Source organism: Arvicanthis niloticus, chromosome 1 (assembly GCF_011762505.2).
Source record: "Arvicanthis niloticus isolate mArvNil1 chromosome 1, mArvNil1.pat.X, whole genome shotgun sequence".
NCBI lineage: Eukaryota > Metazoa > Chordata > Mammalia > Rodentia > Muridae > Arvicanthis > Arvicanthis niloticus.
Window position 1 is genome coordinate 18962293 of NC_047658.1, and position 26153 is coordinate 18988445.

At 49.7% G+C, this 26153-nt stretch overlaps 1 protein-coding gene across 4 annotated transcripts in view; it reads right to left on the minus strand.

Moving 5' to 3' along the window:
* Positions 1 to 8717: 8717 nt before the first annotated feature.
* Trpm4 (transient receptor potential cation channel subfamily M member 4) overlaps positions 8718 to 26153 on the minus strand; it is a 31515-nt gene continuing 14079 nt past the window's right edge. For 3 of the 4 annotated variants that reach the window (XM_076933883.1, XM_076933887.1, XM_076933892.1), the window contains 16 exons: positions 24997 to 25109; positions 23374 to 23715; positions 23069 to 23206; positions 22227 to 22356; positions 22004 to 22149; positions 20068 to 20180; positions 19682 to 19759; positions 15544 to 15966; positions 14396 to 14528; positions 13853 to 14027; positions 13553 to 13730; positions 10672 to 10868; positions 10342 to 10474; positions 10189 to 10261; positions 9993 to 10098; positions 9264 to 9515 (listed from right to left, as the gene is read on the minus strand). In XM_076933883.1, the coding sequence (XP_076789998.1) occupies positions 9460 to 9515; positions 9993 to 10098; positions 10189 to 10261; positions 10342 to 10474; positions 10672 to 10868; positions 13553 to 13730; positions 13853 to 14027; positions 14396 to 14528; positions 15544 to 15966; positions 19682 to 19759; positions 20068 to 20180; positions 22004 to 22149; positions 22227 to 22356; positions 23069 to 23206; positions 23374 to 23715; positions 24997 to 25109 (2534 nt within the window). In that variant the 3' untranslated portion in view covers positions 9264 to 9459. Of the gene's footprint in view, positions 9055 to 9263; positions 9516 to 9992; positions 10099 to 10188; positions 10262 to 10341; positions 10475 to 10671; positions 10869 to 13552; positions 13731 to 13852; positions 14028 to 14395; positions 14529 to 15543; positions 15967 to 19681; positions 19760 to 20067; positions 20181 to 22003; positions 22150 to 22226; positions 22357 to 23068; positions 23207 to 23373; positions 23716 to 24996; positions 25110 to 26153 lie in introns of those variants that run through there. The other variant, XM_034519629.2, reaches the window with a different exon arrangement.

Below are 26153 nucleotides of genomic sequence, written 5' to 3' on the forward strand. Positions count from 1 at the left end.
AACTTCTCCTTTTTGTTTTATCAAATAAGTTTTAAGGGTACGATGAGCATGCTCAATGATGCCCTGTCCCTGAGGGTTGTAAGGAAGACCCGTCAGGTGTGTCACCTCCATATGGCGACAAAATTGTTGAAATTTTTGAGAAGTGTAGGCTGGTCCATTGTCAGTTTTAAGGATTTTAGGCTTTCCCCAGGCACTCCAAGCCTCGAGGCAATGTTGAATAACATGGGCCGCCTTTTCTCCGGTCAATGGAGAGGCGAACATAACTCCAGAACAGGTATCAATGGAGACATGCAAATATTGTAATTTGCCAAAGGATGGGATGTGAGTAACATCCATTTGCCAGATCTATAATGGCCTAATTCCCCGAGGGTTAATTCCTGTATGGGGAACAGGTAGGAATTGACAGCAATTTTGGCATTGAGTCACGATATCTCTGGCCTCCTTTCTAGAGATGTTAAACCGACATCGTAGTGTCTCAGCTGTCACATGAAACCTTTTATGAAAGGCTTTAGCCAAATCTAATTTTGGCGAAAGGGCAATTGCAATCAACTTTGTGGCTCGATCTGCCAGGTCATTTCCACAGGACATAGGTCCCAGTAAGCCTGAGTGAGCCCTAATATGAGTTATAAAGACAGGGAATCTTCTCTTAGCCAGGGTAAGCTGAATCTTTTGAAAAATTTCTACAAGTCTGCTAGATGTCTTAATTAACCCAGCAACTTCTAATGCTTTTACTGCATTAACCACATAGAAGGAATCTGAAACAATATTTAAGGGACCTGGAAAGATTTCCAGAACCTCTGACACTACTAAGCATTCCACAATTTGAGGTGAGGTTTCATGGTATTGTTTGGATGTAACCTTATCATCAACCACATAGGCACCCACTCCTGTTTTTGACCCGTCCGTATAAACTACCATTCCATCTGGGAGTGGCTCCTGAGACACAATATGTGGAAATATGATAGCTTGAGTTAAGGCAAATTGTAAGATGGGATGCTTAGGATAATGATTATCTATTTGACCATTGAAGGAAGTAACCAGCACTGCCCAAACATCAGAGGTCGCCATTAATATTTGGACTTGATGGGCAGTATAAGGCACTATCAAAACCTTAGGCTCCCTTCCAAAATGAGTAATGGCTGCTTTTAGTCCACAAAGGGCAAGCTGAGCGACTGAATCTGGATAACTTTCAATAATCTTTGCGGGAGAAGCATTGGGATGAATCCATAACAAGGGCCCCTCCTGCCATTATACAGCAGCTGGTAAGTGTCTAGTTTTAAAAACACATAAGTCAAAGGTTTTGGTTTCATCTATGCGTTTCAACTGGGCATCTTATAAAGCATTTTCTACTACTTGCAGAGCACGGCTCGCAGCCGGTGTTAAGGCCCTCGGTGAGGAAATATGAGCATCCCCTTCCAAAATATCAAATCAAGGTTTCAGCTCAGCCCAGGGAATTTTTAAAAATGGTCTTAACCAATTTATATCACCTAATAATTTCTGAAAATCATTCAAAGTATGTAAATGGTCTCTATGAATCTCCAATTTCTGAGGAATTATCTTTTCTGGATAGATAACCGTCCCTAAAAAGGAGCCAATTTCTGAACATTGAACTTTCTCAGTAGCAACATGTAGCATATGTCCCGCCTTCCCACAGGCAAAGCATTCCACGATTCTGACCTTTAAGGAGGACTGCAGCCATTTCTAAGTTTGCTGCTGCAAGTCCGGCACCAGTAAGGGGACCTCCCAAGCCGTGACTGACTCCCAACCAGTCTTGCAGCCCCCCAGCTCTCCAAGGAGCAATGGCTGCACGACATTCAGCCGTGGCATCTTCAAAGATCATCTGTTCTATCAATGGCATTGCCTGCTCTGGTTCCCCAAAGATTCTGCCAGCTGCCTCAGTCATGCGGGCCACAAAGTCAGAGAAAGACTCATTAGATGTCTGAATTATCTTGGACAAATAAAGGTTACTGCCTTCCTTCCTTCCTAGGGAGGGACTTCCATGCCTTTATTGCAGCTGATGCTATCTGTACGTAGACCTGGCAGGGATGAGCGGTCTGGTCGTTCGCGTGTACGCCAACTCCAGACAGCATGTCAAAAGTCCATAATTGCTGTCCCTCAGTGTTTGCATTAATCCTAGCTTGTGCTTGCAGTGCCTCGTGCCACAAGGCCTTCCACTCTAGGTATTGGCCCATATTGTTAAGTACCGCCTTCACTGTGTCTTGCCAGTCTCCTGGCGTCATAGCAGCTGTACTTAATCTCTCCACTTGGGATATAGTAAAATTAGCCCCAATTCCATATGCACGTACTGCCTCAGCTAATTCTTTGACCTGTCTATACTCTACTGGGGCATGAACACGAGCGCCTTCTGCTGCTTCAAAGACCGGAAATGCAAGCTGTAGCTGTCTCCGATCTCCTGGGCTGAGAAATGAATTAGAGGCGCTGCCCGAGGCATAGGCCGGAGGCAAGGCCGGGGCCGAGGGGCTCAAGGTCTTTCTTAGTCTTATTTCAGAACGGCTATCCTTTGCACAGGCGGCTGCTTTCTGCTCTAGGCTCTCTTCCTCTCCTTGCGTTAGGTCTTCCTCGGAGCTGCTAAGGTTTATGGAAGCAGGCTCCTTAATGGGGTACAGGGGGGTCCCCCTGAACTCCACTCTCTCTTCACCAGCCGGTACTTAACCTTAACAGGCCCTGCAGTGGCCCCCGTTCCTTTTGAGTACTCTTTCCTATGACCAGGCTCCTTGGCCTGCTTCTGTTGCCCAGGCTTTTTTGCCTGCTTCTCCTTTCCAGGCTCTTTGGCCTGATGCTGGATAACATGCCCTGTTTCTGATACTCTGGAGTGGACCTCTCCTGAAACTTCTTGACTTGCACTAATAGCTGTGTTGCAAGCTGGATCTTTACAACACAAATAAGCTAAAAGCGAAAGCAACACAAGCAAGAGGCCAACTATTGCTGCGGCGGCAATGGGTGAATATCTGCCCACAACAAAAGCTTCCACCCCAAACATATCTCTCAGAGACGTACCTCGATCCTGCAATCTTTTAACCCGCCCTGAGACTCGGGGGGTCTTCCACGGAGCCATGAAGATCCCGGGTTTCGACGCCAGATGTTCCGAGCCCCTCTGTGTCCCCTTCGCCTGCGAAAGAGACACGTGAGGCGGTGTTTGGGTGGTTACCACAGCGAGGCTTTATTCTTGTATCAGCAGAAGCGGAAAGACCCCAAGCCCGGAAAAGGCACTGCTATATGTACCCTAGAGTGGCGTGTTCACTTCTGATTGGCTGTTCACTCATTACCCATAATACACCCCGGGATGGGCAGTGACTTTGGAGCACTTTTTGCCTTTTGCACCTGCGTAGTTAGTTGTTTACTTGTGGGAGCACAGGATGCCCGCGCCATCTTGTAATGGCGAATGCTATCACCCTCACGCGGCTCCTAACATGGTGTCTCCTCATAGAAATAACAACCCTAACCAAGAAGGATAGTATAACCCAAAATAGCAGGGTTATAAGGAGAATGGCTAACCTGGGCAAAGGAAGCCTGTGAACTTGAGGGAGTCTAGGGTAGGGAAGAGGTGTTAAGAACTAGCCTGGACTCTGAAATGGGTAATACTTACTTGTGATACTGAGGGAACCTGAGGCCAGCATGTGCTTTGGTAACATAATAGGCACCACAGACAGCCATTTGTCCCTTCTGCTACAGGTAAGGGAGATGACACTTTTGCTAGAGTTTCACAGGTTTCAGGAGGATTGGCTTTTATCTAAGCACCAGAAATCCTCCTATAGTTCAAGGCTGAGCCCATTTCTGGACATTTGGAGGGCCTTTTGGAGTTTGAAGGAATTGAAGTCTCCTTTGTACCTAACAAGGATGTTAAAGCAGGGAAATCACCATGAAGCTGAGGTCAGCAGTCTAAGCTCTATGAACGTTCCAGGCCAGACGGCAACAGACTAAGGAACTGTCTTTTAAAAATTGCAGCAGGGAGGAGAAGAAAGAAGGGGCCTGTTTCTCTCTCTAAACAACCCCAGCTGTGCTGTTAAGGGCTGGAGCACAAAGGTCTTTTTGCCCACAGATCACCAGGGAGAGGTTAATCAGGAATGTTAATCATACAGGAGTGTCTTCTCAGGGTAGGGAATGCCCTTTTTCCTGCCCAGAAAGCTGGAAGTGGATATTGTTTATGACCTGGTGACCTTTTTACTATCTGTGAAGACAGACTTCACCCAAATCGCCCAGAATAATTATGGCAGACCCTCCCTCCCTGACCACTATCTTTAGCTCCCAGTTACTAGAACCCATCTTGGGGGCATGCCACATGTGCTGCCAGCTTCTGTGCTACCCATCAGAGACCACGGGAGTGACTCCAGGAAGCAGTAGATCCAGAGACCCCATCAGTCACAGTGAGCTTTCACCTTTGACACCACCACCACCTGCCCACTTAGCACAGTCATACAATACATAGTCACTACACAGCCCTGGCTGTCCTGGAACTCACTCAAAGTCACAGAGATCCTCCTGCCTCTGCCTCCAGAGTGCTGGGACTAAAGGCATGTATCAGTTCCACCCAGCTAGTCACTCCACTTTGTTTTTGGAGATTTTCATGTTAATTAAGCTGTGAGCACCTCAGCAAGCAGGCTAAGACCTAAAAGCTCAAATAATAATTTGAGTTTTCCAGGACATATGGCCTCTACTGTATATCCACATTAGGTACAAATACATTTTAGCTTGTGGGCCGGGTCACTGGCCAGATTTATCTCAGTCAGTCCTTTGTCGATCTAGAGCCATGTGACTAGAGTTAAGTCAAAGTCTGTGTGCGTGTGTGTGTGTGTGTGTGTGCGTGTGTGTGTGTGTGTGGTTGTTGTTGTTGTTGTTGCTGACTGAACTGAATGTCTTGTTCATGTTAAACAAGGTCTCAACCCCTGAACCACAGCCCCAGCCTCTCACTGGGCGACTCTAGGCTGGGGCTCTACCACTGAGTCACACTCTCAGCCCCTCTGGGCTAATCTAGGCAGGAAATCTCCCCCTGAGCTACCTCCCCAGCCTTATTTGTTATTTTAACTTGAAACAGTGTCACTAAGTTGGGACCTTGAGTTCATTCTACAGCCCAGAATAATACGCCACAACCCCACAGCCCGGAGACACCAGAGTAGACTGAACCAACTTCTCTGTCAGGGTGTTCAGTGGATAAAGGCACATCAGCCACAAGAGACAATAGGCCGCAGGACCTAAAATTTTCATAACAGTTTGTATGGCTCTCCCTCTGTTTTGGTCTGTTACTATGCAAAACACAGCCAAGAAGATACAAAGTTTCCTGGGGATGGCCACACGCGCTAACAAACGGCATAAGCTGTGTAAGCCCAGAGCTGAGTAAGTGGAGCTCCGATCCCCCTCAGCCGAGTTTTGACCAGGCTATTCCTCTTGCTGGTGGAGTTCAGAGAGTGTAGAGAAACCTTCAATAGAGACTCTGGTGGCTGCTGCCACCTAGCGGACACATCAGCCCTTACCACAGTCACAACCAGTCATGCAAGGAAGGGGTGGGGTGTCTGTAAATTGAGGCACCAGCCATTATATACTTCTAGCAGTGTGGGGGAGTGTGGAGGTGGCTTAGATTTTATTCAAAGGGGCAAAGGGATAGTTGCTACTTTTTTATGCAAAATCAAAATGACCTAACTGTGGGAGTGTGGTGAAGGTGTGTACCTATAATCCCAGCTTTGGGGAGGCTGAAGATGAAGAGTGATGAATTAGAGGCCAGCCTTGGCTACGTAGCAAGACCTTGTCTCATAAAGAAACAAAAATAAACAAATGTCCTGAAATAGTCCAAGGACTGGACAAGGTGAGTTCTTGAGCACAGAATTTACATTCAGCAGTTCCAGAGCTTTAGTGGTCTGTTTTCCACTAACCAACCCTGACATGGGGGCGTGAGATGGGGAAATCAAAGTCTCTGGGCTCCAGCCCGTCCTTGGAAGAATCTCTTGAGAGTGATTGATAGAGGCCTTTCTCCAACTGCATGTGCTCCTAGCTGCATCCGGCAGGTGGCGCTGTTGTAACGGAAAGCGGCATCTGAGGCTGCCTTGAAGAAATCACCAAAGCTGCTTTTTCCTTTCTCCCTGTGAGGTTCCAGATTTTTCAGGTAACCTGGGGGCAAAGAGCAGCTCCTGATCTGGAGGATCCCCTGGCACCCAAGAAATAGAAGCCTCTGCGATAGCCGCTCATGCCATGCTTCCATGGCAACGGAAAGCCCGGGGGCTCCACTGGCAGTCTTTCCCCACTGCAAGCCTCATAAATTGGATTTGGGTGTTTTTCCTGCTATAGGCAAACCTACAGTCAATAACTATAGCTTCAGCCACCAACCAGGAGCATGGATGGGGCTAGCATGCTAGGACAGTGAAGACCGTGATGAACTTCCTTCATTGGGCCATAGTCAGGGTGGCAGGGCAGCCCCCAGGACCCGCCTGCACCAGGAAAACATCCTGCCCCATACCACAGGCCTCACCCACCATCAGCCTCCAGCCTCAATATCATGTCCGCCCCTGTGACCAGCTTGGCCCAGGGAGGTATCGTGAGCACTGTGCCGGGAGCACTGTGCCGGGGGCACTGTGCCGGGGGCACTGTGCCGGGCACTGTGCACTGCTGCTGCTTTTCAGTCCCAAGCTCCTTGTGTTTGGATGCGAAATGTGTTCATGTGCTTGAACATTTGTTCTCCAACAGGTCACGTCCTTTGAGGAAACTGTGGAACTTTTGATGATGAAAAGCTGAAGACAGGAAGTAGGTCATTGGAGGTGAGACTTTGAGCCTGTCCCTGTTTCCAGCGTATCTCTGCTTCCTGGTAAGCCATGATGTGAACTGGCTAACACCACAGATTCAGTGTAGCCATGCCACCCCTACCGCGGTGGACTGTATTCCTTAAAATCATGAGCCAAAATAAACCTCTCCTCTGTTGCTTCTGTCTGTACTTTTGTAACCCATACAGACCCTTGCTCCTGGTCACCCCCTCCTCTTGTCTGACAAATTCTTGCTAGATCCTGTGCGGGCTCCTCTCATCCTGACCTATAGAGCCTCCATTCTTCCTATAGCAGGAAGCCACTCCCCACTAAACACCACCAGGTCTGGGGTTTGACTTTGCCTTGCTTACAAGTTAGTCTAGTGTTGTGTTGCAGATGTGGTCGAAAGGCACAAGACTCCAAGGTCAGAGATGGGGAGGAGCCCTAACACATTAACATTGGTTTCCCTGGACTCCTCAGTTCCAAGAGTCCGAGTAGACATTGAGGGTCCATGGGGTCCTGATACAGCCTCCCGGGCTGAGTCTAAAGGACTCTTGCAAAAAGATTCAGTCAAATTTAGCCATCTTGAGTGAAATTTCTGCTGGTGAGACATGCTTGTTGCTAGATCAAAAAAGGCTCAAGGGGGTCTGGGGACAGAGCTAGAGCAACTTCCTAGAGTCCGGAGAAAGATTAGGGAAGTAGCCCAGTAGTAGAGAGCTCCTGTCCAGAATCCCCCAGTGAAGGGCCGGGCCGTCATTACTCAATGCAGAAGACACTTGCTGTACCTGAGTTTGAGCTCTGGGAGACACGTGGTAGAAGGAAAATAATCACTCCTACCTTGTCACTCTGATCTTTATCCATACATGGTGGCATCAGTACATCCCACATACACAGGAATACATGCACACACACATACACACAAACACACACATACAAAATAAAAAGGGGAACTTTTAAAAATCTAAATTCCTAGCACCAAAAAAAAGAAAGAAAGAAAGAAAGAAAGAAAGAAAGAAAGAAAGAAAATGGACTTGCCCTTCCTTGATGCATGCCAGGAAAAGTCGGTATCCATGAGCCAGTCAGCACAAGGCCAGCCGCACAGAAGACATGTATCCGTGAGTGCTACCACCAGCCCCTTCTTTTTTTTTTTTTTTTTTTTTTTTTCTTCTGGTTTTTCGAGACAGGGTTTCTCTGTATAGCCCTGGCTGTCTTGGACTCACTCTGTAGACCAGGCTGGCCTCGAACTCAGAAATCCACCTGCCTCTGCCTCCCAAGTGCTGGGATGAAAGGCGTGCGCCACCACCGCCCAGCTACAAGACCCTTTTTAATGCACCCTTGTGACTGCTTGGGTTGGTGGAAAGGATGCAGCATTTCCAGGGAGAGCCTGGTTGTTGTACATTTGGCCGTGTTCCAACATGACTCTACACCCAGAGAGGCAGAGCTGGAACCCCTCCAATTTGGAGGATGTTTTGGTTTTGATTTTTGGATGTGTCGGCTGTTGGTGGCTTTCTCACTATTTAACTAATAATCGCTGTCAGTTCAGCCTCGTCATTACTGGCTTAGTTTGTTATGGGTTATTTAGTTAAATTGCAATATATAATGATGTGGGTTTGCCTCCACCCCCGTGTGAGTATGGCCTGCAATTTTCCACTCATTAGACTTTTTAAAGACACATAGGCATTTACCTACTCAAATCTGCATCATCTGTTTGCATGTCGCCAGAGCAAATGGCAGCGACACCCGCCCTCTCCGAGACCGGCTCACTCATCACCACCCTGTTATGTTCCCATGGGAAGCAGAAAGCAGCGGGGCTCAGCCGGCCCTGTCTCCTGCAGGGAGAGCCACCCAAACAAGAGGTCTGCACAAGAGGCTCTGGGTCTAAGTCGGCAGCTGTAGTGGTCTGGTGGAGGGACAGACGGACTCCCAGCGTCTTCACCCACCTGTTCCACACGAGTCAAGCATATGCTATGATTCTCATCAAATGGCTTTATTTCCCCACTGTGGGGAAGCTGTGCATAGGGTCTGTGGTTACTGCACCCCAGGACCCTCTGGCCTCCTCTGCTTGTGGCTAGGCCCACAAAGGGGCCAACATTGCCAGCTCAGAGTTTGATCCACCCAAGGTGAGGCTGCTTCTGAAACAGGGTCCCTATGGTGACACTAGAAGCTTGTTGGGCCAGCAACCCATGAGCATGGGGTCCACGGTGAGGAAAAGGCCACCAGTTGTGTAGCTTGAGGCAGGCTGGACCCAGCTCTAGGAATGAAGCCTCTCTGGTTGCAAACACCTAGACATCCACCAGGAACGCTCAGTCTAGAAGAGACAGAGAGGACAGTGGGTGATGAGTACCAGGAAGTGAGAGAGTAGCAAAAAGAAGCAGTGCTGGGGACATACTCAGTGGGCAAGGTGCCTATCACACAAGCTTGACACCTGGGCTCTGACTCTGCCCTGGTTAGCTCTGTCAACCTGATGTGGCCTACAGCCATTTGAGAGAACACCTCAGTTGTTTAGATCAAATTGACCTGTGGGCATATCTGTGGGGGATTATCTTGATTGCCAATTGGTAAAGGAAGGCCTGGCCCGCCGTGGACAATCCTGTTTCCTGGAGGGAGGAGTCCTGACTGTATGCTGAAGCTGGCTGAACGGAAGGTGCTGTGGTCCAGCGAACAGTGTTGTTCTGTGGCTTCTGGTGCATTTCTTTGGCTGTGAGCTTTCTGGTTATAGGTGAGAACGTCCACGTTCTCCCCTGGCTTCCCTCACTGACAGACTGTAACCTGGAATACAAGCCAAACAAATCCTTCATCCCCTAAGTTGCTTCTGGTTGGTATTTTATCCTAGCAAGAGATATGAAACCAGAACAAGCACACAGCACCCATGTTAAAAAAAGGGGGGAAGGTACGCTGGTACCCTAGGGTGAACAAGGGACCCATTTTAAAAGCTAGGGGAGCAGGGCAGATACAGATGGATTTCCCAGAGCTCACTGGCCAGCTTGTCTGGCCAACTGAAGACCCCTGGCTCAGGGGTAGGTCCTGTTTCAAAGAGAGAGAGAGAGAGAGAGAGAGAGAGAGAGAGAGAGAGAGAAAAGAGGACGGCAGACATCAACCCTGGCCCCCACACGCATGCACACTCACACCAGCTACACGCATCCCCACACACGCAGTCAACAGAGCCCTCAGCAGACCAAGCACGGGACACGAGAACAGCTGGAAGGCGCACAGGGATGTCTCGCAGAAGCCGAGGACCACACTGACCTTTGGACCCAGGGGGGCTTGGAGGGGGTGGCCCCCCTGGAGGCAGCAAGGCAGAGTGGCTAAGGGCCTCAGCCATCCACGTCAGGACTCGAGAACAGTGTTGGACCTGGGAAGACAGAAGAAAGTGAAGGCAGGAGCAGGGAACCAGGTGGTCCCAGCTCTGCCAGCCCACGCCTCGCCACGCCCAAGTCTTCACCTCTCTCTCCAGCCCCTTCAGACGCCGGTCGTACTCTCTGATCTGTCCCAGCTGCTTCAGTGCAGTGTCCACCCTAAAAAGAGAGCGCATTCTCGCAGCTGAAGTCACAACATCCCACCTGCAGATCCTGTCCATACCAGGTCCCCGCCTCACTTCTGAGACGTGCGTTTCAGACGCTCAGAGTCACTGTCTCGCTTGTCACGAGCTTGTGCCAATAGGAAGTTTTCTTTGTGCACAGACTCCCAAGTCAGCAGCTTCCGCTCCGCTTCCTTAGAGAGATAGACACCTGCAGGGCCAAGTCCCAGGAATCAAAAGGCATGCCCACTTGGGACCTTGTCCCTTCCCCAAAGCCACCTCATGCCTCATTCCCAGATGGCTGCAGAACCTGACCCCCCAAACCCCACCCACCAGCCTTTCTTTTCCCCTCCCCAACATCACCCCCTCCCCAGCCCCGCTCCCTTGCAGACCAAGCTCCATTCTCACGGAAGTGCTCGAAGACTGGGGAGGAGGGCAAGTGAGCCCTATGACACCTGCGCAGCCACTTGATGAGGAGGCGCACATGAGAGATGATGATGAGGGGTGGGGCCAGGGCAGGCCGCGAATGGAATTCCCGGATGAGGCTGTAGCGCTGTGCCTTCCAGTAGAGGTCGCTGTTGCCGTGCACTTTGCTGAATGTGTAGCTGTGGAGGCAGAGGTCCAGAGTCAGTGGAGGCCAGTAAAGGACCTTGATCATAGGATTGGAGTTGAGATAGAGCCGGCTCAGCGGTCAAGAGCCCGTGGCACCCGCAGAGGACTCACAAACAGTTCCCAGACTAATATGGAAGCTCCAATTCCAAAAGATCAGTGCCTTCTTCTGGTCTTTGTCAGCACTGTACTCACGTGATGTATATACATACATACATACATACATACATACATACATACATACATGCTGGCAAACACTCATACACACACAATAAAAATCAAAATTTTATATGCAAGTGCCTGTGGAGGCCAGACGAGGCTGTGAGACCCCTTGGAAACGGACCTGCAGTCATTAGTGAGTCCTGCTATGTGGGTTCTAGCGTCTCTGGTCCTCATGACGGAGCTACAAGTGCTCTTCACTGCTCAGCTACCTCTCCAGCACAAACGCTTGTTTATTTAATGCTTGTCCGTGAACCTGTTTGTATACGTACAGGCGCGTATGTGTGTGCACACATGGAACCCGAAGGATAACCTTGCTGTGATCCTCAGGACGCCCCCCACCTTTGAAGCACAGTCTCTCACTGGCCAGAAGCTCACGGGTAGAATAGACCAGTAATCCTCAGAGATCCTCTGGCCGCTGTTTCCCTAATACTGGGATTACAGTAATCCATCAATGGATGGAAATGTTGCCTGGATTCTGGGCGTTAGGCTCAGGCCCTGGAGCTTGCAAGACAAGTGCTTCACTGACTGAGCCACGCCTACCCACCGCCATCCTGTCTTTGATTTTTAGGTTTTTTTGAGACAGAGTTTCTCTGTGTAGCCCTGGCTATCCTGGAAATCACTTTATAGACCAGGCTGGTCTTGAACTCAGAGATTCACTGGCCTCTGCCTCCCAAGTGCTGGAATTAAAGGCACGAGTCATCATTACCTATATTGTTTTTTTTTTTTAAGGTTTATTTATTTTTACATGTATAGCAATTTTGCCTACGTGTATGTCTGTGCATATTACCCACAGAGGCCAGAAGAGGATGTCAGGTCTCCCAGAACTGGGATTTCAGACAGTTGCGAGCTTCCATGGGAGTGCTGGGAATCAACCCCATATCCTCTATAAAAGCAGTTAGTGAGCTTAACCACTGAGCCATCTCTCCAGCCCATTTGATTTTGATATAGGGTTTCATGTAGCCCAGTTCTGATCCTCCTGCCTTGGCCTTCCAAGTCCTGGGACAGCAAGCTTGCTCCACCAGACCCACCTGAGCCCAGGTGGTGTCTAACAAGGACTTTAAGCCCAGTGTCTTTAACGCACTCTCCTGAATGGACACAAAGACTGAAGAAGGGCCTGTCCTCACACTGCAAACCAAACTAACTCCAAACGGGCAATGATCTACAGATGAGAGCGAAAGCCAGCTCCTAGCAGAGGCCTGGAGGGAAGTCTCCGGACTCTGGAGTTTAGACTGGCCCTCTGTATGGGACTGTAAAATGTGTGGGGGTTTTACATTTTTTTTTCTTTTAGTGTTTCCTTTTCTTACAAATAGTAACCAGCTCTCTTAACTCCCTGCCAGCCCTCTTCCCAGTTTCCAGCCGCTCCTTCAAACGTTTCTCCCAACTGATCTTCCCTCAGCTGCCAACAGTCTGCTTCAACAGTCCTTCTCCCAGTTTTCCCAATACTAGCAGCTCCAAGCTATAACAACTGTCCCAGCCTATCTGCTCAGCTCAGCGTCTCCTGGCCCAACTGTCTTCTCTCCTCACTCTGCTAGCCCAGTCCCTTTCTCAGCCTCAGCTGGCCTTTCGCAATCCTTTCCGGTTCCCAGAAATCCAAGAGGCAATCAACACTGAAGCCCACGGCACCAGGCAATTCTAACAGCTAAGAATTATTTTGTTTGTTTGTTTTTCTTTTTGTTTTCCAGACAGGGTTTCTCTGTGTAGTCCTGGCTGGCCTGGAACTCACTCTGTAGACCAGACTGAGCTAGAACTCAGAGATCTGCTTGCCTCTGCCTCCCAAGTGTTAAGATTAAAGGCTCGGCTCAGCTAAGAATTCTTAAAGAACCAGTTAAGTAGCAACTGGGGACCCTTTGAAGGACCAGACATACAAAATAAATCCCATTACGTGGGACAAAAGCAAGAGTATAAGCAACAAAAATCGGGACTGGAGAGATGGCTCAGCTAAAGTTAAGAGCACTGGCTGCCCTTGCAGAGGACCCAGATTCAGTCCCCAGCATCTACTTGGTGGCTCACAATTGCCTGTAACTCCAGTTCCAGAGGCTCCAATGCCCTTCTTCTGACTTCTGCAGGCACTGTCCACACACATGGTACATATACATACATGCAGGCAAAACATTCATACGCATAAAGTAAAGCAAACTGCAAACCACAAAATAAGTCACTACAGTGGGCTTCATCAAAAGAAAAAGCATTTAGCACCCTGGAGGCCCATGCACGTGACCCCAATGCACGTGACCCCGGTGCTAGGATGCAGAGGCAAGGCCACCTTAAATTCCAAGGTCAGCCTAGGCTACACTAGGGATCACTGAGACCCTGCCTCAGCGATGCCAAAATAGTAGCAACAAGTCTCAAAATCCAAGGAAGGCACAGGATGGCGCCAGCACCGGGTGAAAGTCAGGACATGGCACGTATTGAACAGGCTCGAGTTGGGAGAAGCCCCGGGCGGCGAGGCCAGGCACACCTGAACATGGCGATGAGCAGATTGAGCAGCAGGATGTTGGCCACCAGCAAGAAGATGATGAGGAGCAACACCACCAGCCAGTTGGCATACTGGGACACACAGGAGCCTGCGACGGGCCCCTCCGGGTGAGCCCAGGAGCCCCGCTCCACAGAGCAGTTACCAGGATTCATGAGGGCCACTGCGAAGGGAACACCGGGTGTTAGCAGAGGGAGGCAGGGAGAAGGAGGGAGATGGGAGACAGAGACACAGTCAGAGACCCACCGAGAGAGACCTAGACTCAGCTGGAGAGGCCTTTCCTACCATCCATTTCCTCCTGGGGAATTTGTCCAAAGATCTGCAGATACGGACGGTAGAAGACCCTGCGAAGGATACTCGGTAGACTGCGGTCCTGGGGCCTCAGGATCCCCTCTGTGGCCACCCCATAAGCTACAAGCCACACGCAGAGGAAGAAGAGGAAGAAGAATACATCCTTCATCTGGAAGCAGAGGAAGATGTGGGTGAAATGACCCAATCCTTTCCTCTCAGGCTCCAGCCCTTCCCAGAACAGCCCCTACCCTAGCCCGGGCTACTCTCCTTGCCTTAGACACAGCATCCTCAAAGGTCTTTCCCTTCCTGTCCTGACCTACCCACCTCAGAAGCCCTACCTACCCCCTGGCCACATTCTATCCCCAGGTCCACATCCAGTCACTTAAAGGCCAGGCCCTCTCTTTCAGAATCTACTCCTCCAACCCCACCCCATCTCCTCTGTTGTCCCTCTAGGTTATGCCCTTCATCCCTGGCTCCACTCCTGTACTCCAGGTCCCTTCTCTCCCACCTTGCTCTGCCCCTCATCCTCAGACTCACCATCTTGCTCACGATGACAATCTTGGGCCCCAGCTGCTTGTTCACCGTGAAGATGTGCAGCAGGCGTAGTGTGAAGACCATGAAGTCAAGGCAGAGGACGGTGCGTCCCAAGTCAAACAGCCCAGGGGTCAGCCTGAGGAGTGGGGAGAGAGAGCACAGCTCAGATCGGGGTGTCTCCTCAGACGAAGCTGAGGGCTCACAGGGCAGAAACAGGGACCCTCTGACCAGCTTTCTCTGGTCTCAGTATGGATGGATGGCCTTCTAAGAATCATGTTTGGAATTTACCATGCCACTAGCCTGTCATCTAAGTGCTGGGGAGGCCAGGAAGGAAGGATCTCTGGGAATTCCAGACAGGCCTCCCTGGGCTACAAATTGAGACCCTGTCCCCCCCCCAAAGAGGAGAGGAGCCCTAAAATATGAAGTGGTTAGAGATGCATAAATAAAAACATTTACAGGGTGCAGACTGAGAGAGGTTGTAAATCTGATTTGATTGACAGCTCCAGGTTACAAAGCACCAGGTATTGCCTAGCATGTCCTCACGGGGGCGCTCACAGCCACTTCTTTCGGGCAGGCAGGCAATCTGCGATGTAACCGATCCACCTGCCCTTTGACCCACTCACTTTACACCAGGGATGTAAACTTATTTTTTGCAACAACAAAAATTAGAAATAGAAATAACCTAAGTGTCCATCTGGAGGGCACTAGCTTAAAGGAGGACAAGTCAAGTAGACTGGAGGTGACCATGTTTTTTCCTCCCAAGATGCAATGATTTGTCAGCCATGGAAATGTGTAATAAAATGTATCGAATATATCCTCGACAGTGGCTTTCCTGCACTCGGCAAGGCGGTGGCCCTGACTTCTCAGACAATACACTACACTAAATACAGCCTGGGACTGGCAGAAATATAGTTTGCTAAACCCACTTATCTCACTTCTGTTTAGATAAATTATTCATACCAAGTTACTCTGTTTCAAACTCATGTGGACTGGCGGAATCCTACCTCTTGGTATGCCAGCTGCGGAATGCTTTAGTAAAGTGGGTGGTAGGTGACTGTTCATCACCTAGGGCATTCCACCAGTGAGCCACGCCCCCAGCCCTTCACTGGAGGATTCTAGGCAGGGGCTCTGCCAGTCCCCTGCTCACTCACCTGCAGCCAACGCCCAGCAGGAAGCAGGTGAGTGCCAGCAGGTCACACTGGTTCCAGGTATCTGAGAGGTAGAGGTGCAGGCGATGGCGCAGGGGAGCTTGGCCGGGACCAGGTCCGCCGCTGGCCAGGCTACCCCAGCCACCGCCCAGGCCCTGGCGCAGCTCCTCGCACAGCAGCGTGAAGGCCCAGAAGTACAGCAGCAGCTCGAAGACGCCCGGCTCTGTGGGCTGGAAATCCACCAGCAGCACGTGTGCAAACAGCAACAGGAACAGCAGGTAACTGACCACGTTACCCAGGAAAGCGGTCACTGGGGCGCCCCAGAAGTACGACCAGCGCTTGGAGCAACCACCACAGCAGAGGGCACGTCCTGGCCGCTGCCTCCGTCGCCTCTCAAGGGCCACCTTTGCCGAGGGCTCCGCAGGCCTGCAAGACAGTGAGCCTCAGGGACCACTGAGCCTGGACTGGCTGCCCACCTTGCATTCTAACTTCCATATTGTCCCACTCCGGATTCTGGGAACCTGAAGACACAGTCAATACCAGCATGTTTGAGGTTGAGGCAGGAGAATTGCCTCGAGTTCCAGGCCAGCCTGATATACAGAGTGAGGGAGGAAGGAACATAAAACATGAGATGAGGGTTCATCGGAGACTGAGGCAGGAGGATTGCCATGTGTTTGATGCTAGCCTGAGCTTTGTGAAGCAACAAAACAAACATCAAAGGAAAAAAAAAAAACTGAGTATAAACCCGGCATGGTGTCAACCAACTTTAATCCCAGCAAATTGCAGGAGAATTCCTATGAGGCAGTGTTGTCTACCTAGCCAGCTCCACGCCATCCAAGGATATATAGAGAGAAACCTTGTGTAAAACAAACAAAAAACAACAAACCACTGAACACAGTATCTGTCTTTAAAACTGACCAGAAACACACAGTGTGCTTCAGGAGACTAGGAGGGCTTTAGATCTTAAACCACATAAGGGGTGGGGCACGTGTAAACTTTGTTGAGGTCCATCTACTTCCTCTTGGTCAAAAGACTAGAATGTGAGCTGTCCTGACGGCCCCTGCAGGTGTCAGGGCGGGCCGTAACCCTTGAACTGATGAGACTGAAAAGCCAGTGTGGACTGATTGCTGATTCAAAGAGTCTAATGTCAGGTCCATTGTCAGCGTATTTAAAACACAGTTCAATCTGGGAAAAGGCTTCCGGGCAACAATCAGTTCCTCAGTTCAGTTCCAGGTGTACAATAAAGCTTACTGTGTGACTGCCTAGAACTGCTTTCATGAACTACACAGTGACCAGGAGGGCAGGCTCTATAGCTAAAAGACCTAGAATGTAGTGTGGTCTCTGACTAATAACAGGTCAGCAGGCCATGAGGTACCTGTGACATCTCCCCAAAGGATGGGCAGTGGTCTAGGAAGACAGAGTCTGGGATGGGCATTCTGGAGGATTTGGGTGAGGTCTGCTTCGACAGACAGCAGGAAAGTCACCAGGCTGTTAACAAAATCTATTCCCAGTCTGGGCAGGAAAGCAGGGATTTCCTCTCCTCCACTGAGAAGAGGCCCCTGTGTGTAGAACATTCCTGGTTTCCCTGGTGATCTGTGGGCGCAAAGACCCTTGTGCCCCAACACCCTTCGTCTGGCCTTGTGTGGAGACAGGACATTCTAAACTACTCCAACATCACATAGCACTGTTGCTTCCTCTTGTGACCACGGGAGAGACTCAGCAAATACAAGTGTCTGCCACATGAACTTGATCCCCGAGGTGACGGAGAGAACCAGCTTCTACAAGTTGTCCTCTGGACTCTACACCCTTGCAGGTGGCATGCACACCCTCAGACAATGTACAAATAACAAAATGAAATCTGATTTAGAAAAAAATGTAAGGGGCTGAAGAATTGGTCCAGCGGTTCCGAACACTGGCGGCTCCTCTGGAGGACCAGGTCTGACTCTGTAACTGGGAATTCCTAGAAAGATGCTGTTTGCAGAGGCTGATAAACGGATAGAGTTCAGAGACTGTGCCGAGCCTGGATGTTACCATCAGATAGTCTAATTTCCTTTGGGCTATCTTTAACCCCTTGTCTATGCCAGCCTCAGATCTAACATCTTGATAAACAGATACAAATTTTGCAATGTATTAACTTCACAAGACCTTATTCTCTAACAACAGACACTTAAGAACACAGTAAAACAGGACCTGAGTCTAAGGCTGCAATTCTCCTGTCAGCCCTAGCTGCTCACTTAATATTCCTACCACTGTGTTTTGAAATGCCTTGATTTATAACTTTCTTTGTTCTGTTACTATAAAAACTCCAAGAAACTGTTTCCACATTTGAACATAGAACTGACTTAGCTCTGTGTTTTCCAGGCTTAGGTCATTCTCTGGCTCAAGAATAAGCTGTCTCTTATTCCATTTGAAGTGGCAGCTGTGGGGGTTGGTTGGTTTGTTTGTCATGGTGTGTGTGACAATTCCCAGTCCTGGTCTCAGAAAGCAACTGTATGCACATACCCCATAACACTCAAATTAACACACACACACACACACACACACACACACACACACACACACACAATTAAAAATAAAACCTTTTAAAGTATCTAAGGGGTTAATCCAGCACAGCCTGCCAGTCACTTGTCCTAGAGTCTTCCTTTGCTCAAGGGAGTCTGAGTCACTTGAAGGCGAGGGAAAGATAAATTATCTCCTAAATGATATAACTCAATACAGTTTACTTTTGTTTCCCTGGAGACGACAATCTTAATCCTCCACCTGCAACCTGCCTGATTTTCTGACTCCTAACTCAGAAAACCACAATCTTTCCTTCTCCTTTTCCCTGTCTTTGTTTGTTTTGGAGACTTCCCAAAGCCTGGGCTTGCTTTCCTCGGTGCTCTGGGCTACCTTCTCTCCTGCATGCCTCTGCTTGCCAACCTCTGCAGCAGCAGGAGTGGCTTCCTCTCTTCCTCTTCACAGTCGCCTGCTCTGTTGCTTTTCTCTCAGCATCTTCATAAAAGGGTCCCAACCTTCCTCTGAGTCCATTTCTAAAGTATTTTATTAACCAGACTAAGAACCCTGGACAGATGATGAGAGGTCAGGGTTTGATGTCTCCCTCAGTCGCTTCCCATCTTATTTTTAACACAGGACTTGCTGATTCAGCTACACAGATTGACCCACAAAGCCCTAGGGATTCTTAGTTCTCTGTCTCCCAACACCGGTGTGGGCATGCACTGCCAAACCTAGATTTTATTACAGCTGCTGGGAATCTGAACTCAGCTCCTCACGCTTGTGCACACGGCACCTAACTGGCTTGACTCCTTGATCTTTCGCTTTGTTTTCCTGTAGGTTTTGTGTTGTTTGTTTGGCCTGGGACGGAAACCAGGGCCACAAAGAGCTTAGACAAGTACTCGGCAGCTACACTTATTGAGCCTGGTCTTTAAAAGATCTTTACAGGAACTGCAACATAGTCACAGAGCAACGGAGACCAGAAACATAATACAAAAGCAAATAAATACTCTCTAGCCAAGCAACAGCAGGAGACCATAGGCAGCCCAACCCAAACTGATTTCTTGTGATGACATCCTTGTACCCAGAGACAATTTTTAAAGTTTTAACTCTGTGTGTGTGTGTGTGTGTGTGTGTGCACGCGTGGGAGTAGGTAAACTAGGAAACATGGAGGTCAAACAGAAGAAGCACTGAAGAATCATTTCTCTGGGGCTGCAGAGATGGCTTAGTGGTTAAGAGCTCTGACTGTTCTTCCAGAGGTCTTGAGTTCAATTCCCAGAAACCACATGGTGGCTCACAACCATCTGTAATGGAATCTGATGCCCTCTTCTGTTGTGTCTGAAGACAATTAAAATAAATAAATAAATAAATAAATAAATAAATAAATAAGAATTGTTTCTCTCTTGAACTCAGGTCTTTCTGCTTCCTTGGTGCCAAGAACTAAATTTTAAATCAGTCCTTGAGTGTAGCCTTCTAGAAATTACCTCAGTATCTTCCATGGCTCACTGAAGCCATCAACTCCTAAAAGCCCTATCCTGCACTAGCTCAGGACTTGCTCCAGTGTCTGATGGGAAGTAGGAGTTGGTGTGATCCTGAAACTGCCCGAGGTGGCGCCCTCACCCCCACCCCACAGTGCTGGGCTGTCACTCACCCAGGAGGGCCTGCTCCGTTGATGCTGCTGTCCACATCAAACTCAAGGTCCTTCTGTGTGGGCTCCTCCTCTGACTTCCTGCCGTGAGGGGCAGGACACAGAGTAAGAAATAGAGGGGTTCTTGAGAAAGACCCAGACTTAGATTACCACAAACAGTGCAGAGAGATAAGGGAGTTGCCCTCCTCCAGAGCCATGGCCTAAAAAGTAGAAAAATTGCATAGAGAGATAACGAAAAGGCAGTACAACCACCCCCAACTTCCAGAACATTCCCTCCAGAGAAGGGAAAGAGTGCCCTTTCCAGGGAAGAGACATAGGAGGTGGCCAGGTGAGAGAGCAGAGAGAAGTGAGCAGGAGCGAGGGACTGAGCCCGAGCCGAGGGCACTGACCTGAAGACGATAAGGTTGGTGTAGATGAGAGGCGGGCAGAAGAAGGCGAGAAGCAGCGCCCAGATGGGGGTCGTGCTGTCCATCTCCCCCCACCACTTCTGTGTCAGCAGAGACTGCGGAATGTGGGAATGTTAGAGTCCGTCTCCACAGCACCCAACCCGAGTCCCTGAGGAGGGCTGGAGTCTGCCACCAGGGCCAGAGCAAGCATCCATATGGAGTCTCAATGGTTAGAGCATGGGGCACAGTCGTCAGAGGCAAGGCTCAGCCAGGAAAACGGAACAGCCAATTTTTCTTTTATTGTGTGTGGGCGTTTTGCCTGCCTGTGTGTCTGTGCACCATTGTGGGAGCTAAGATTATGTTTTAAGTTTAAATTACTGTGCTTAAGAGATCTATAAAACAAAAGTGTTCCAAATTCAGCTCAAAAAGTGTGGTAGTAATCTTATTCTCACGCCGTGGGATTAACACCATGGCGTGCCTGATGTCCAGATAGGTAAGAAGAGGGACCGGGGCCATAGAACTGGAGTTACAGATGGCTGTGAGTTGCCTATGGGAGGGAGGAATCAATCCTTCCTCTGCAGGAACAGCCTGTGCCCTTAACCAGTGAACCAGTCCTCCAGGCCCAGAGCAGCCAACTTTTGTTGACATTAAAAAGGGCAGACGCTGTGCCAAGCACTTTGCATGGACCAAATCACTTAACCCAAGAGGGTGAGTATTTTCTCCTTCTCACACACAAGATTGGCTAAAACAGACAAACAGACAGACAGGCAAACAGACAGACAGACAGAAATCAGCAGAACTGGAATCCAGGTGCTCCACCATGCTAAAAGCGGAGGACTCAGGGTTACCAGTTGAAATGCCAGTAAAGTCATCTCAATAAGCAAGGCAGCAGGACCTCTTGTTGGGACAAACCAAACTTCCTAGTAGAGTAGACAGGACTTCCTGTTTTGAGTGTGGGAATGCTTGCACCCCTGTCAGATTTCAATTCATGATACTGATAGTTTTCAAAACCTGAGTGTCACCACTGGAGAGACTGTCGGGAGTGACAGATTTCACTCAGGGAAAGACGTCCTGAACCAAAGCTTGTGTTTGTCTAAAGCACTAGCTGATGTCCCTAGGAACCTTCTAACTGTGCAGACGCAAAGTTACAAACAGCTTAAAGAAGGAGGACGATGGGCTGTAGAGATAGCACAGAGGTTAAGAGCACTGGCTGTTCTTCCAGAGGACCAGGGTTCAATTCCCAGCTGCCCACATGGTAGCTCACAACTGTCTGCAACTCCAGTTCCAGGGGATCTCACACCCTCACATAGACATACATGCAGGCAAAACACCAATGCCCATTTTAAAAAAAAAATTGGAAAGAGCTTCCTGTTGAGGAAGTGGCCCTTCCTTTAGGAGGAGAGGAACTCCCCTGTGAGAATGAGAGATTTCCTATGTGAGAAATGGTACTTCCTGGTAGCAACAACACTGCCTGGGGAAAAGGTTATAGATGGGTCTTCTTTTGAAACAACATTTTCTAAGGCAATGGTTCTCAATGATCTTAATGCTGTGACCCTTTAATACAGTTCTTCATGTTGTGGTGACCCTATAAAATTTCCGTTGCTACTTTATAACTGTAATTTTGCTACTGTTATAATACAAAAAAAAAAATTTTTTTTTTTTGAGACAAGGTTTCTCTGTGTAGCCCTGGTTGTCCTGGAACTCACTCTATATATCAGGCTGGCCTCCAACTCAGATTCACCTGCCTCTCTGCCTGTAAGTGCTGGGATTAAAGGCATGTGCCACCACCACCAGATTTGCTGCTATAAATCTTAATGATATCTTATGATATTTGACCTCTGTGAAAGAATTGTTCGATCCTCAAAGGTTAAGAAGCGTTGTTCTAGGGACAAGTGGACTCTGTGGGTGGGGCTCATGGTTGTCTGAGTCACAAGCTCACCTGTACTCCATCCTGGGCAAAGAACGCTCGGGCGTCAGCCTGCATGGCAAGCTGAAGGCAGGTGGCCTCTCCCCAGAGGGGACAGCGGCGCAGAAGAAGGCGGGCTGCTCGCTCTTCGCTGTTGTGGTAACACTCGCCAAAGAGGTCTGGGGACAAGGACACAGATGAGGACGGGAGCAGTAGGGAGGTGCCTGTGTGCACCCACGCACTGTGCCCCACGCACCCACGCTCATGCTTTCAAATGTGGCAGCAAGGTCCTTCCGCCGTGCAGCCTCCTCAGCCTCCCACTCCAGGCGAGCCATCACTCGGAGTAAGAGACAGGCCCCAAGGGCAGAGGCCACTGAGTTGGAGCCCTGAAGAGACAGGGAAAGAGGACATGGTGACATTAGACCTTGCAGTAAAGTTTGGGGAAGGAACAGAGAGAAATCTTGTGATCGTGGAAGAGCAAAAGTGAACGGAGTCACTGAGGCCAAGGGTTTACCCAAACAAATGCACACCATCAACAGACAGGGTCACCATCATCCCATGAAAGACATAAGATGGCCAAGTGGTGGCCTGGAGCACTGCAGTGCTCTTTTCCTGGGCACTGAGTTCAGTCTGGGAAGATAATGTCAACATTGTATACATCTTTAAAAAATCAGAGTAGGGGCAGGGGGAAGGGTCACAGGCAGCATTTGTGAGGTTGAGACAGGAGGGTCCTGGCAAGTCTGGGTTACAAAGGAAGACTCTGTCTCAGCAAATCAAAACTAGGGGTGGGGATGGCGGTACCCATTGGGTAGAGCGCTTGCCTAGAGTGCACAAAGCCTTGGGTTTGATTCACAGCATCACATGAATCAAGGATAATAGCACATGTTCAATATCATCCTAGGCTAATATCAAGTTCAAACCCAGCCTCGGCTATGTGTGACCCTGCCTCAAAACAAACCACAAAAGAAAGAAAGACAGAGAATTGAGTGCAGGTGGGCTGAGGTCAGAGGTCAGAGCAGTCTATGGAGCCTTGGTGTCTCTAAGCGCAGAGGACCAAGGTGAGGTCCGTAGGATGCCAGAATGAGGAGGACCACTTACCTTCTCCCAAAAATAAAGAGCCATCTGGGCTCGGTTCAACAACAGAGCCCAAATAAGCAGGTCACTCCAGGGGGCTTGTTCAAAGCTCGCATCTGTTGATGGTTGCATGTTGTTGGCCCAGTCCATAAGCAGAGAGGCCTGGAAGCACAGAGAAGCCAACCAAGAGCTAGCCCCGCCCCTGGGCTTACCATACCGTCTCTCAAACACTACCTTTCCTCATCTTATTACCTACCCACTCTTCCCAAAGCCCTGTCCCCTTCCCAGATGCAGCCCCGCCATGCACCCTCAGCCTTGACAGGCCTTACACTCTCTCTGTGGTCCTGGCCCAGAAGGGAGGTTCGGTTGTTTCTGGCAGGGTACCGCGGTGCACACGTTTCTCCCAACAGAGTCCTCAGAACTTGCCCCACATTAGGAGTCCGGAGCTCTGCAGCTCCATTTACAGGTGGGGATTTGCTGCTGCTCGCATGGGATGCCTGGTCCAGAAGACTGCGGATCAGCGAGTTAGGGGACACTGCACTGTACAGCTGTGCCAGGCGCACGGGGGTCAGGAAGTGTCCCAGGCTGAGGCCATGGGAGATGAGCAAGCGCACAAATTCAGGCCGGTCATTTAGCAGAGCATCCATGAGAGACGCCTCCAGGTGGAAGGACTGTGTGAGGGAAAGGGACGGGACAGTGATGAGTTGAGGTAGACATGCCGGGTGAACTCAGAAATGGAGGACGAGAGACAGAGGCCACAAATGATGCATGATAGACAGACAGACTGACTGACTGATAGATTGATTGCTAGATGGTGGGTGAACAGATAAGTGGGTGGATGGGTTGGTGGGTGGATAGATGAAAAGATCCATGGGAGAATGGATATGTGGAGTAGGCTGGTGGGTGAAAGAGGGTGAGAATCACTGAGTAAGTGCATATTGGTTGTGTGGATGGCTAGAGAGATGGATGGGTGGATGGACAGACAGCATGTGGACAATGGATGGATGGATGGATGAGTGGGTGGATGGACAGCATGTGGACAATGGATGGGTGAGTAGATGGATGGATGGGTAGATGGACAGACCGCATGTGGACAATAGATGGGTAGATGGATGAGTGGGTGGATGGACAGCATGTGGACAATGGATGAGTGAGTAGATGGATGGACGGGTGGATGGATGGGTGGATGGACAGACCGCATGTGGACAATAGATGGGTAGATGGATGGGTGGATGGGTGGATGGACAGACCGCATGTGGACAATAGATGGGTAGATGGATGGGTGGATAGATGGATGGACAGACAGCATGTAGACAATGGATGGATAGATGAATGGATGGATGAGTGTGTGGATGGACAGCATGTGGACAATGGATGGGTGAGTAGATGGATGGACAGGTGGATGGATGGGTGGATGGACAGACCACATGTGGACAATAGATGGGTAGATGGATGGGTGGATGGATGGATGGACAGACAGTATGTGGACAATGGATGGGTGGGTAGATGGATGGGTGGATGGACAGATGGATGGATGGATGGGTGGGTGGGTGGATGGATGGGTGGATGGACAGCATGTGGACAATGGATGGGTGGGTAGATGGATGGGTGGATGGACAGATGGATGGATGGATGGATGGGTGGGTGGGTGGATGGATGGATGGGTGGATGGATGGATGGGTGGATGGATGGGTGGATGGACAGACAGCATGTGGACAATGGATGGGTAGGTAGATAGATGGATGGGTGGACGGACAGATAGATGGGTGGGTGGATGGACAGCATGTGGATGATGGATGAGTGGTAGACAGGGAGACAAGAAATAAGTCAGGGACAGAAGAACAACCAGAGATGAGTGGCCAATTAAGGAAAGGCGGGACAGATCTTGATGGAAGGCAAGACCAGGAAGGCTCAGCCAGGAAGGGAAGTGGACCTAGGTCTTGACTCCTCACCCGCCATTGGATGTCCCCACGGAAAAGTTCACTTTGGGCGATGTCCACACGGTTCCAAGCCACAGCCAAACGCAGCTCATCCAGGTAGGCCGAGGCCTCAGAGCTCCCACAGGCTGGAGGGATGAAAGGGAGAGGTTGAGATCAGGGGAAGGGTAGGGACAGAGGGCAATGTCCATCTTGCTGTTTCTTCATCTACAGAACTGGAGTCGGAGCAACCCTCTTGACAGCAATGTCAGCTGTTGACAATGGCAAGTGATTACAAATGGTGGCCATCCTCAGCTTGCCCAGCAGTCCCTAAGGTTGATGTCTGGGCCAACAGAGGTCCAAAAAGGGGTAGTAAACATGTCCAGGATCATACAACCTCCCATTTTATTTGGAAAAGCAAAAATATATTATGAGACATATTGTCATTCTCTACTTTTCTGGTACTTCTTCCAAAGTGTCAGGAGAAATAAAGCAAACAGTTGATAAGATCCTGCTGATCCATGGATGGATGGGGGAAATGTGGGCTGGTGGATGCAGATACTGATGGGTATATGGTGGCGGTGGGTAGGTTGGACAAAGGGGTTGGTAAGTGGATGGATAAAGAGTTTGGACATACGTCCCCTCAAAACAAACAAACAAGATTCCTTGTGCCTTCACTTGGCATCATTTATCTCCAGCCTCCTGTCCTTCATCTTCCTGCTTGCCTTGTACCACACCCATTTTCTTGAAGTCAGTTTACTCAGGATCCACCCCTCATGTTCCATAGCCCATAAGCCCCTGAGCCACTGTTCCGTGCCTTGCATCCAGTCCCAGTGGCCGTAGCACATCTCATGTTCTGTGTCACTTCAGTCTCTTCTGCTCATGGTCTCATCTCTCCTCACCAGCCCACACTTCCTGCTCCACAGGGGCCTCCTGAACACAGTCTGGTCTTGGTGCCCCCACCCCTGCCTCTCAGGGGAAAGTCCCGGCCTCCAATTCTTCAGCTGCATCTCTCGCTACTTTTGGCTCCAGCACTCTCTGCCAAGTACATTCTTCCTGGTCTCTTTGGTCTTCTCAGACATATCCCATGCTAGAGACCGCACCATGCAGACCTAAATCCTCAGCCACACAGAGCTGCTACCTGGGGGACTAGTGCAAAATCTCTTTCTTCCTTCTGAGCCTGAGGTGGTGGC